Source organism: Acytostelium subglobosum (assembly GCF_000787575.1).
Source record: "Acytostelium subglobosum LB1 DNA, scaffold: scaffold7, whole genome shotgun sequence".
NCBI classification, from domain to species: domain Eukaryota; phylum Evosea; class Eumycetozoa; order Acytosteliales; family Acytosteliaceae; genus Acytostelium; species Acytostelium subglobosum.
This window is the reverse complement of record NW_012236526.1, coordinates 907583-920264: the sequence shown is the minus strand read 5'-3', so window position 1 is coordinate 920264 and position 12682 is coordinate 907583. Positions and strand designations below refer to the sequence as shown.

Below are 12682 nucleotides of genomic sequence, written 5' to 3'. Positions count from 1 at the left end.
ACAGACATACCCTCGCACAAACAATCACTTTTTTTTTTCAGAATTTGATCACATTCCTCACGAAAGCATGAATGATTGAGAGTGTTACGCAGACTGACTTGAACATACTTTCGCTTATGTGTTTGATTTACATTATTACATATACACATATATATCTCATAATATATAAGATGGAGGGCATTCCAGATGATTTCAACCCATACACTAGAGCAGCTTCAAATGTAGTTGTAGGAGGTATTGTTGGTGCAGTCGGCGCCTTCAACATCACCTACCCAGAGTCACCATTCGTCACACCAGCCACAGTGAACGAGTACTATCGCGCAACAAACCGCACCTTTGCTAGATGTATAATGGCTGGTTCACTGCTTGGTCTTGCATTCTCTGCTGGAAAGTACAGTCTACAGGGTATTCGTCAAAAGGATGACTTTTACAACACTGTTGCTGGTTCACTCACTGCTGCTGCCGCCATCGGTGTCTATCGTATGTGTCCCAAAGACAACAACCTATAGTGATCAACAATCACTCACTCACACTCATTACCTTTATCATTCAACAGACTCTAATATGAGATTGACAATTGGCGCTGCACTTTTGTTTGCACCAGTTGCCATTGGATTGAAGATTGCCGATACAGAGGTCAATGTGGCATCAGAGATGTTTGCCACCAGGACACAATCGAAACAGAGAACCAACTTGATCCTCTCCAACAAGATCAGGGAGATTGACGAGAACAACGCCAAGTTGGATTCTGTACTATAAATTACTTCAAGCGATCAATCGATCAATAGATCAAATCAATCATATATAACATAATACAAAGCATGCATTCATTCATTCAATCCAATCAATCAACAATCAATCAAACAAGTAGACTTGACTTGTTGTTTACAACCTTTGACACAATCATACATACCATACCGCCGATTCGTTGATGATTGTTTAGGGGTGGGATTGTACTCTCTCCCTACCAAGCTATCGATCAAGTCAATTAATCTTGGAATCACTTTACTACTTTGAACAGCCACGACCTTGCCCCTTCCGATAGACATATACATCATCCATTAATCAAACACACAACACACACACATCACAAGTCATTGTGTTAATCATTTCAACAACATTCAAGTCAAAGTAAGGTGTAGTGTGTTGCGATCGTGGGATCGCTCTCTCACCTTTCTGCCTGGGATTGAGCAATGACTCACAAGTATTTTAATCACCCCACGCAAAAAGGGTGAGACTAATCCACGAATAATTCTTTATTGGCAACAACCACCCACAATGTCAATGTTCATTACGCACGACTCTATCCATTCACATAATTATAAATATAAGTAATAGAGATAACAGATACAGATAATTATCATAATATAATAATATATACAATTTTATGTAAAAACAAATAACATACAAGAGATACAAACTTAAAACAACAGTTACTTTAATCAATCAATCAATCAATCAAAACATTGTTACATCACATACTTTAAACACAAGACAAAATGGATACCGATACATTGATCCCAGATGATAACTTCACACAGAAGAAGACGACTACAATGATGAACACATCAGCATCTGGAATTGCTCATGTCACCAATGAGGTCCAACATCCAACAGAGGCAGAGGAGGAGATCACCATTTATGAGCAACTGGCGTAAGTTCAACCTCTTTACATTGATTGACTATTGAGATACTAATATCTTTATCTTTGTTATATTCCTTTAGGAGTGTGATTAGAGAGTTGGTAGATGATGAGTTTGATAACAACCTAACATTCAAGTCAATGACTGGAGGTGTCACCAACACACGTATGTATTTGTGTACAACATGAGCATGAGGCTTGTAAACTAACCTTTACCACTACTCAGTTTTCAAATGTACATACAACAATAGCCATCAGGAGAAGAAGAATATCATTATTCGACTTTATGGCAAGGGAACTGAGAACTTTATTGATAGAAAGTCAGAGTCTTATATCCAATATCTGCTCAGTGGAAATGGTGTCGGACCAAAGTTCTATGGCACCTTCAAGAATGGCTGCATCTATGGTTTTGTTGAGGGCGACCAGTTGGAGCTCACAGATCTTGCCAATCCACATATTCTTAATCTGATTGCTCAGGAGTCGAGGACATGGCATTCACTTACACTTGATCTTAAGAAGCAGCCATCATTGACCAACTACCTAAACTCATGGGTTAGCAATGTACAGACTCTACTAAAGACTGAGAAGGTCAACATCGATGTAGACTATTACATTAAGGAGACTGAGGCCTTTAAGCAATTCATCAAGACCAAATACAGCCACCCCAGACATGTTGTATTCTGTCACAATGATCTTATTCCAAGGAATATGATCTATAACTCTGGAAATGGTATGTCAATCCAGACCTTGAGACATACAAACAACAGCATCCAGTTGACTAACCATTCTCAATCAATCATATAGACGTTGTAAAGTACATTGACTTTGAATACTCTGGATATAATTATCGTGGCTTTGACATTGGTAACTTCTTCTGTGAGTTCTCTGGTTTGGATCTGGACTACACAAAGTACCCATCCGTCCAGACACAGAAGGAGTTCCTTAGATACTACCTCGCTGCCAACGGTGATCCAGTCACCGAGGAGGAGGTCCACGAGCTGTACATAGAGGCCAATCACTTCACATTGGGCTCCCACTTGATGTGGGGATTCTGGGGCATTGTCCAGAACTTTAACTCAACCATCGACTTTGATTACATTGGCTACGCATTGAAGAGATTCCAGCAGTATGACCTGGTAAAGAAGAAGGTATACAATCTCCAATAATATAAATAAATATAACATTATGTACATGTATTCATCATTATTATCATCATAATCAATCATCAGTGACAATGACAAGGCATTTATTATATCTGTTTGGGAAAATGTGGAAGTGATTGGAATGTTCGCCAGGCCACTTACTTGGTGGCGTCGACTATGATTCCAATTGGACAATGACTGTGAAGGTTTGGCAATATCGATATTGTTAGTGTTTGATCAACATTGTGAATATGGATGTTGGGTGTAATACATACTCTGATCCAGTTACATTTGTTCTCATGTATGAGTGAAGGATTGATCCGATAAAGGTGGCTGGAACAATGAAGTAGTCAAGACGCCAGCCAATGTTGGATGCACGCGAGTTACGCATGTACGACCAGAAGGTGTAGGCAAACTCTTTCTTGGGGTTGAAGTGTCTGTAGGTGTCAACGAATCCAGACTCGAGATGACCACTGAAGCTTGTTCGCTCCTCAATGGTGAATCCAGCCGTCCTCAGGTTGGTCTTGGGGTTCTTCAGATCGATCTCCTTGTGGGCAACGTTGAGGTCACCGCACCAAATGACTGGCTTGGTCTTGTTGAGGTTCTTCATGTAGTTGAAAAAGTCAACGTCCCACTCCTTTGTTCTGTAGTCCAGGCGATCCAGTGGCTTGGTTCTGTTGGTACCAGAGTTTGGAACGTAGCTGTTGACTACGTAGAACTTCTCATACTCGGCAGTGATGACACGGCCCTCTTTGTCATGCTTGCTGATGCCAATACCCTTGGTAACAGACACTGGCTTGATCTTGGTGAGGAGACTGTACATGATTTGAATGGTAAGTAGAGTTGGAGGGATTGTGAAGAGAACCAGAGAGGAGCAACGTACGCAGTTCCATGTTGTCCAGGCTTCTCACAAGTGTTGAAGTGATATTCATATCCATCAGGGATGGCCTTGAGTCCAACAGCCTTTGTTTGCTCAATCTTTGTCTCTTGAAGACACAGGATATCTGGTTGTTCCTTCTCAACATAGGCCTTGAAGCCTTTCTACTCATATTTGATGTTATAGAGAGAGAGTCAGAAGAATGTCATCGATCAATCAATGATTTAAACATACAGATGCACAGGAGTTGAATCCAGCCACGTTCCATGAGATAATCTTGATCAAACCGCTATTGAGACAGGTTAGTTGGTTGAACGCCCCAGTGAGTGCTAAGGACTTGGGATACTTACTCCTTCATCTCTGGCTTGCTAAAGTCATCAGCGTTAAAGTCACCGGCTGAGGCAGCTGGTTGGACAGCAGCTCCATCCTCATCACCATCGACCTCGTCCTGAGAGGAGATTGGTGCTGTGGACACTGTTGATGTAGTGGTTGTAGTTCTCTTTCTCTTCTTTGTGTCCGCTGACTCTTCCTTCTCATCAGCATCAGAAGCCTCCCTATCCTCATCAGCGAGAGCAGCCTCCTCAGTCTCCTTCTCCAAATTATCCTCTACATCCTCAATCTCCTCCTTTTGCTTCTTTGTTCTTCTAGTGGCGGCAGCTTTCTGGTTGATGTTATTAGCGGATCACGGGGAAGTGGGGATATGTTAAGCTATGACTTTGATTGATGGAAGTTGTCGACCCTTTACATACCTTGGGACCCATTTGTGTTTGTATATATGTTGTTAACTGTATTGTGATGACGGTATATGTGCTCAACAAGTGAACTTGACTTTATCAGGTGTTACTGTTGCGCGCGCTCGCAACTTAGATTGACAACAACATGTTTTTCCACGAAATGAACAACAGATATTATCTGTAACCTTTTTTGGACTTCCACTTCGGGCGGAAAGAGATAGAGTTTATTCTTGCTTCAATCTGTACCATAAATATATGTATGTCGTATGACTGACTCACTCAGTTTGAATAGTCATCATCGTCGTCATCTTCATCTTCCCCATCGTCATCGTTGTCTTCAAAGGATGATGGATAGGTGAACTGTTGTCTGTTGCCCAAATGATACCATTGCTCCTCGACCATGTCTTCGTCGTCGTCCTCTTCGTCATCGTCCTGGTACGACTCCTCGGCCAACGCCTTCTCATACTCTGCCTTGGCGAATCTATTCCAATCGCTCATCGATGGTTCCGACGTTGTAATCGATTCCTTTGTCTCTTGCAAGAAGAACTTGGTCGTATTGAACAATATGTTATAAAGATATCCAGCCAACTTTGATCGCTTCAAATCAGACAATGTTATCCTGTCTGGATTCGATGGCTTGACCATGTCGATACTGAGTGAGTGAGCGAGGTAAGGTTAGTTATGTGGACTTGGTTGGACTGGCGCGTCGACGATGGCGGCACACATACATTTGACAAAGGAGGTCTGTGAAATGAGGTGGATCGAGGTTTAGGTTGTCCAGTCGCTCCTTTTGATCGATGTAGAAGTACTCCATCTCGTGGAAGCTGAGGACACCATCGCAGTCAAAGTCGAGACAATTGAACCAGTACTCGACGCTGGTCTCATTGTTCTTGTCCTCCTCAGAGAGAACGAACCAGACAAAGTTCTTATATGATATCACTCGCTTGGGACTGAACTCCTCTTCAAATATCGGTGTATCGATGATCCTGTTGATGATCTTGTCGGTCAAGCTGAAGTTGGCGTATTTGGCCAAGTCCGAGGCACTGATGAACAGGTCATGATCAGTGTCCAACTCCCAGAACTTGCAATAGATAACATAGAAGTGTTCATAACTAAAGTACTCCAAATGTTTGTTGATGTCTGGTTCCACCTCTAGCAATGTGAGTGACTTTATAAAGTTACTCCTCTTGATGTCTCCAATCGTGATCCTTCCTCTCTTCCTACTAAGAGTATAGAATATCCTAACGATTATAGTCTCCAAATAACGCTCCTGGAACTCTGGCGTATGCTTTAAGAACTCCAAACCAGGGTGGAACTCCAATAAAGCTAGGATCAGATTGTTGGTAAGTATTATGTTGACTCTGGGCTGGCTGGCGATGCCATCATCGGAGGATACATACTTCTTGCAAATAATACCAAGTCATTGTAGATTAGATAGTTTGAGCTGGAGTTTGTTGTCCTTCTAAGTGCATTGAACAGTATGTCCTCTGCCTCCCTATTAAATATCGTCTCTTTATAATAGCTGCGCTCAGAGGATAGATGTTAACATCATATTGATTGAATGATTGAATGAACTTGATTGATTGAATGGATTACATACGATGTGAATATGTCTTGAGTGATTGATTTCTCTTCGGATTGGGATATGATATAGTTGTACAGCAGTCTGATGAGTACTCTTGGTAGGGTGTGGAGGTCTTTGACAAGGGATTCGAATTCGTCATAGGTCTGGATGACCTTGCCATCGTTGCCAAGTTGATCGAACCGATTCTTGATCTTTAGGTCGTCCTGTTGAAGCTTGTCGCGTGAGACAAACTTGGAGTTGCCTCTGCTCGACGTCTGTCGGGGGAAGTAAAATGCGGGCACGGGTATATGCGCGCTCGCTCTCTTTGACACCTTGCGCTCGTGTTGCTCCGCCTCGGAGCCATCGATCAGCAAATCGCCCTCTTGCTGGCTGTCGATGCTACGCTTGAACTTGCTTGGCGATGACAATTGGTTGCCGCTGCCACCACTGCCGCCAGAGACTGCGTTGGACAGACTGGCCAATACATCCTCCTTGTCGTCCAAAATGATTGGTACGCACTCATCATCCTCCTTGATCATGTTCTCATCGCTGCTGTGGCTGTGGTTGTTGTTGCTGCCAACACTCTCTTGATATATCATATTCTCATCGACACGGATAACCTTTGCACTCTCACTACTCAGATTGACAATGCATCCTGGTTGTTCATGTTGTGGTTGTTTCTTCAAAGATCCATGTTGTTTAATATCGCTGTCAACATGTGTACATGTTGAGTCTATTATCTCTATATTGTTGTTGTTGTTGTTGTTGTTGTTATTGTTATTGTTATTTTGTTCGATAATAACTTGTTGTTGCTGTTGTTGTAGTTGTTGTAGTTGTTGTTGTTGCTGGAATGAACTCAGTCCATTCAACAGATCACTAATATAATTGACAGTGTCATCCCTTGACAACCATGCCAAGAACAGTTCATTCAACTTTAACTTTGCACCAATGACATTATTGTCTGTTGTTTGCTGCCTCTCATGGAATGCATTAAACATCGTTATTAAGTAATTGTAATAGTAATTGTGGTAATATTATATTATATGTTTATACTCTTATATCTCTTATATATATATCTGTATTCGTATCTATGTGTATCTGTATCTGTATCTGTGGGGTTCAATTCATTTAATGAATTAAAAAGCAAAGGGAACGAGACTATTATGGTGTTGTTGATGTTGTTGTACAACAAACATCTCACTTTACTTCTTTCAACAACCCCTCAATTTATTTGAATTGGGGGGTTTAGTTTCATAATAGTGTGACTTTGATGACAACATGCGCTTTTCAAGTCAAAACCCATTCATGCATTCGATTGACTTCCGATCTCAAAGGGAGTTTCATTGAATGTCCAATTATTACCAATCTCGCGATAATTATCAATTGATTGAATGAATGAATGAATAATACTTTATAAGGTTACTAATACTTATTATGAATAAATAAATGATTTATGTTTATGCTTTAGAAGGGGCTTTGATGTACAGGCATTGGACGATGGATGTTGATAATGTTAGACTACTTTTGTAGTTTGGTTGGATTGTTGTTGTTGGATGTTGTTGGGGACGGCGGACTGAGTGAGCTATGTTGAAAGGACCTTTAGGGTACGATCCTTTAAACAAAGGGTGGCAGGACTAGGACAAATAGTTTACTTGGCCTTTGGTCCGTATCTTCTCTTCTTCTCCTCAAGGTCACGGTTCAACCACCAGAGGGCACCCTCGGATGAGTGAGCACCACCTTGGCCTGGGACACCGGCGGCGCCTCCGTACTTCTTGCAAGCAATACGGACGGCAGCCTCGGCGGTGATGAGAGCCTTGTTGAGCTCCTCCTTGAGGGGACCGGCATCGATCTGAGCCAACATGTTCTTGGCACCGAGGGCCTTGACACCCTGGCCTCCGTTCTGCTGGGACTCAGCGGTCAAACGGGCCTTCTCCTCCTCGTAGGCACGGATACGCTTGTTGACCTCCTCGAGGGCCAGACGGGCCTTCTTGATCTCTGGATGCTCGTCGTGACCCATTGAACGGGTGCAGAAGTCAGCTGGGTTGGCGTAGTCTTGGTATTGGTACAAGAGGTACTCGAGGAAGGAGATACGACCGTCAAAGTTGACGTCGACCTTCTCTCTCAACTCTTGCTTTCTCTTCAAGGCGGTCATCATCACTGGCATCGACTTGACGTAGGTGGCTGGGTACTTGGAGTTCTTTGGGTCCTCACAGAACTTGCACAGCTGCTCATAGAAGTAGAGACCAATGTCAAAGTCGAGGTCGTTACCCTCATCATACTTGTACACCAACTGGATACCCTTGAAGTGCATATCAGCGTACTTGATGGTGTCCCAGGCAACACTATATGATAATAACAACCATGGTTAGTTAGTGATATGACGCGAAGGTGTTGTAGGATGGTTGTTTAGACATACGCGTAGATGAACTCAGCCTCAGTGGACAGCTCGAACCAGTAGGCGTTCAAGAAGGCGACAGCCTGTTGGGAGAATGATTGGGCAGCAACCTGGTTGAAGAAGGCCATTGCGTCTGGGGCCAACTTCTCAGTGAAGGAGGCACCTCCCTTCTTTCCGACCTCTGTAGCACATAACAAACAAACAAACAAGATGTTAGTATGAATGGATATGATTGAATGATTGAATGAATGAAGATAACATACCGATTCCCTCAAGAACCTTCTTGGCTGTTGGTGATGTAGATTGTGACATTGTTATAAATTTATGTACTTAATTAATACAGTTATACAGATAAAGAATAAATATTATATATTATGTTTATGTTTTATGTTATACAAGATAGATGGAGTTGATCAACTGACTGACTGTCCACTCTGTCTACAAAGCTGTTGTCTAATATCTCAATTCATTTGTCACTCACACCAGAGACAGACAAACAGATACCCTTGCCTACCCACACCCATCACATCCAATCATGACCAAAGGTGGACCTCCAAAAGATAATTGATGGCTTTGTTTTTCGATAATCAGTTCACCCATTCAATGAACAAAGCCCCACCATAAATCCAATCAATCCATCTAATCACGCCGTAGTGTAGTAGTGTGTGTGTTGGTATGTATCTGTCTGATTAATGAATGGCCTAAGGGTAATCGAAATTTCAATAACAGTCACTGAGTGAGGCAAAGTCGATGACTGACTAATGGAAGTAGCCAGCTAGGTCTATGGCCCACTCCGCCCATGCCAGGCCCATGCCCATGTAATAATGGATAACCATTATTGTTAATGTTTTTGATTGTCGGTTGTTTATTCATCGTCTGACGATCCAACAATAAGATCCGGTAGATCATCATCTTCATCGTCGTCATCGTTGGTGGTGTCCATCTTGATATTGGCATTGTTGGATGGCTTGGCATTACTTGATACTGATGTTGTTGATGTTGATGATGTTGATTGCTTCGATGTGATTGATGATGGTGTAGTGCCAAAGGCAGAGTCATCAAACAAATTGGTCCTCATGCTTCTCATTATTGGACCTCCTGTTGTTGTAGTCGTCGTAGTGGTAGTCGATGTCTTTGTTGTCTTGCCAACTGATTCCTCATCTTCCTCTTCTTCATCATCATCTTGGCCAAGTGCTCCAGCATCCTCCTCATCTTCCTCCTCATCATCATCAGACATATCATTGAATGTGATGTCAATCTTGTCATTGGCATCCTCATCGTCGTCGTGTTGGTTGTCCTCATCAGTCTCCTCTTGCTCCTCATCGTTCTCATAACTGTTGATAATGTCCATCATGTCATCGTTGGCACGTGATAGTGATGACTTGGATGCTGAGGTCTGGGCAGCAGCACCACCATTGATGGTCGAGGCTGGCGATTGAAGACTTGGACACTGTGGATGGATCAAGGCTTGGCACACGGCTGCACCCTTGGAGCACTCTGAGCGTACCTTGGGATGATCGTCAGTGTTGCAGCCAACGGTCAGCAAGCGCAGTGCGTAAGGGAGCACGGCCGGCACCGAGGGGATGGGACGCAGCACAGCACTGATCAGACAGGCATAGAGCACCTGGCGATACTGCCACGAGGCGAATGAGCTGCCAATGTAGGTGGCCGTGTTCTTCTTTGATGCCACCAGACTATGGCACTGCAATATGAGCGAGAGGAGCTGTTGGTCGATCTCTGTGCGCATGGCCTGGGGTCCGCTGGATGCCTGCAGAGATGCGCCAGTAGCGCGTGATGTTGCCAACTGGCTGCCACAATGCAGCAACAGAGATTGGAGGGCTTTGCCTGCGGCCACCTTGATGTCAAGCGAGCTGGTGTCGTGGAGATGGTTGGCATCAACGTTGCCAATGGTGTTGTTGGTTGGCTCGTCTACGCTTTGCTGGGCCATTGGTGCAGTCGTCTGCTTGTTCTTCTTCTTGCCAGAGACAGCCGTGGCAGCGGTGATTGAGATCTCTTGTGGGACGAATGGTTGGACGTCGCGCAAAAGGAATGCGACGGATGGTGTGGCCAACGAGTCAGCACAGGCAGCGCCCAACGACTCGATTGCCACTCTGATCGTTGAGTAGACCTGCAATTGAATTGTGGCGTTGGAGTATGTCTCTCTCATTCTCAAAGGGCGCAAGAGTAATGAGCTAATGGTCTTGGCATACGGTAACAATGCACGTCTAAAGCTCTGTAGCATGCTGGACAATATCGCCAAGCATTGTTGGTGAAGTTGGACAGTCACAGACAACAACTGACACAAAGGGATATCCTGGTATGATTGATAATATGTGGGTTAGTCCTGGAATCATTCCCATCACTTGATAATTCAATCCAACACCTACACTATGATCCTTCCTTGATCTGATGTTATAGAATCCAATGTTTAGGACACGACACAGTAACTTGATGATCACGTCAACTGGAACTGAACAGGCGGATTGAGTTTGAGTGGTCATCAGTCGAACGAGACATTTGGCCAAGCCATGGAATGAGTTGGCGCGTGACTGGCAGTCGACTAAAGTGCTGGGCGTGTTGATGGTGATGTTGGCTACGTGTGAAAGTTGGTTCATGATGGCATCCTCGCCTGAACTGTTCAGCTTGCTGGACGATGGCATGACGACGGCCAGTGGGAAGTCCGTCTTGGAGGTCTCGTCATCCTCTATGCCAATGTAGATGGCCGAGGCGTGGGCGTGCATCTCCACGACGAGGCGCTGTACCGTCACGTCCCAGTACAGATCGCTGGCCAGCAGGTTGACGGTCGATGGCAGGTTGGCAATCACTGTGGAAGCGCTTTCCTGGAGTGACAGCTCCCTGCTCACGAGCAGTGGATAGACAAGCGTCTCGATCTTGTTCAGGTGTGGGCGGATGGCGCTGGACAGCGACAGCACCAATGTGTTGAGCGCGATCAGACTGTCGACCTGTGCCTGCAGGCCGTACTGTATTGTGCTGTCTGGCTGCAGGGAGCTGCACACGGCGCTGACGATCGGTGCCAGGGTCGTGTTTGTGACGATCGATCGCTTCAAATCGTTCCAAAGCGCAGACTTCTCGACCAGGAGCGCCAGGGTTGCGACGAGCGACGAGTAGTCGGCAGGCTGCAACGCGACCTCGTTGACCTTGCCCGTGGGCACGATCGAAACGAGTACTTTTGACCATTTATCGGCGTTTGCCACCATCGTATCATAATCGCACACTCTGATTGTCTCGGCCATCAAACGTAAACCGAGTGGGAGCTGTGGGCTACTTGGTCTGAGCATTGCCAGAACAGCCGCACACCATTGTGTTGTGAACTTTGTTTGAGCACGATCTGCCAACACCATCTGAAGACATTGATTATGATGCAACAATGATACTATCTGTTGGATATCAATGTTGTTGTTGTTCGCGTTGTTGACATTGACATTGACAGCAGTCATATATGTATCGAGTATTGACTTTAATAACTGTATATTATCATCATTATTAATGTTTGATTTGTTGTTATTCTTTGTTTGTTGTTGCTGTTGCTGTTGTTGTTGTTGAAGTTGCTGTTGTTGTGTTGTCTTTGGAGCCAGAGTTGATAGTTTTATAACCTTCTTCTTTGACTTTTTATTTGTTACTTCATCATCCCTGTCAACCCTTGTCAAGGCATCAGCCAATCTCTTTGTTCCAACCATCTTTATATCTTATCTACCTATCTCTGTTCAATTCAATAATAAAATGCATTCGAATCATTCACATCGTTTTAATTTTGTCGTTCGTCTCAAAAAACAAACATGAAAAACGATCAATTTCAAATCAAACACCCCTTCAGCAGAATAATATTATATTTTATTTTATTATGGTTTTCCAACTTACTCCACAACTCTAATAATAATAAATAAATATGTATTCAAACATTTAATGTCCGATCGTATATTCATATTGCTACTCTCTCCAAACTATCTAGATAGAGTGGGTTCTGATCCAATAAATTCCATAATATTAATCACTCCATAACCACAATTATGGTGGTATTGATCAAGAGGAATTCCATAGTTTGGACAATTTAATTTGAGTAACCAGAGCGAAGATATCAATCATAATTGTAAATAGATTGAATTATTAAATCGAATAATGATTAACTTCTTTCAATTAATATGACTATTTAATTGATTGAAATTTGTAAATATAGAATAAAAAACCTTCATAATAATATATAATATTAATATAATATATAATTATTTAACTATACTAGATAAAAAAGAAAATAATGATTTCTTTAATTAACAAGATCTTTAGTATAATATTAATAGCCTTTGTAATCG

The 12682-nt window shown here is 43.1% G+C and overlaps 6 protein-coding genes across 6 annotated transcripts; 2 read left to right on the top strand and 4 right to left on the bottom strand.

Moving 5' to 3' along the window:
* Positions 1-170: 170 nt before the first annotated feature.
* Positions 171-759, top strand: SAMD00019534_042490 (hypothetical protein; the record flags this gene model as incomplete). Its single annotated transcript, XM_012900754.1, has 2 exons — positions 171-480; positions 557-759. The coding sequence occupies 2 exons, from the start codon at positions 171-173 to the stop codon at positions 757-759; spliced, it is 513 nt and encodes a 170-aa protein (XP_012756208.1).
* A 740-nt stretch (positions 760-1499) lies between these two features.
* On the top strand, positions 1500-2808 carry SAMD00019534_042480 (hypothetical protein; the record flags this gene model as incomplete). Its single annotated transcript, XM_012900753.1, has 4 exons — positions 1500-1654; positions 1726-1808; positions 1869-2372; positions 2447-2808. The coding sequence occupies 4 exons, from the start codon at positions 1500-1502 to the stop codon at positions 2806-2808; spliced, it is 1104 nt and encodes a 367-aa protein (XP_012756207.1).
* Positions 2809-2942: 134 nt separating this feature from the next.
* Positions 2943-4422, bottom strand: SAMD00019534_042470 (hypothetical protein; the record flags this gene model as incomplete). Its single annotated transcript, XM_012900752.1, has 6 exons — positions 2943-2982; positions 3060-3599; positions 3668-3825; positions 3896-3950; positions 4012-4322; positions 4411-4422. The coding sequence occupies 6 exons, from the start codon at positions 4420-4422 to the stop codon at positions 2943-2945; spliced, it is 1116 nt and encodes a 371-aa protein (XP_012756206.1).
* A 252-nt stretch (positions 4423-4674) lies between these two features.
* Positions 4675-6957, bottom strand: SAMD00019534_042460 (hypothetical protein; the record flags this gene model as incomplete). The annotated part of the gene is made up of 4 exons (XM_012900751.1): positions 4675-5047; positions 5124-5721; positions 5796-5890; positions 5996-6957. 4 exons carry the CDS (start codon positions 6955-6957, stop codon positions 4675-4677), a joined length of 2028 nt encoding a protein of 675 aa, XP_012756205.1.
* Positions 6958-7607: 650 nt separating this feature from the next.
* Positions 7608-8666, bottom strand: SAMD00019534_042450 (hypothetical protein; the record flags this gene model as incomplete). The annotated part of the gene is made up of 3 exons (XM_012900750.1): positions 7608-8301; positions 8376-8535; positions 8618-8666. 3 exons carry the CDS (start codon positions 8664-8666, stop codon positions 7608-7610), a joined length of 903 nt encoding a protein of 300 aa, XP_012756204.1.
* Positions 8667-9219: 553 nt separating this feature from the next.
* On the bottom strand, positions 9220-12052 carry SAMD00019534_042440 (hypothetical protein; the record flags this gene model as incomplete). Its single annotated transcript, XM_012900749.1, has 2 exons — positions 9220-10668; positions 10742-12052. 2 exons carry the CDS (start codon positions 12050-12052, stop codon positions 9220-9222), a joined length of 2760 nt encoding a protein of 919 aa, XP_012756203.1.
* Between the last annotated feature and the right edge of the window lie 630 nt (positions 12053-12682).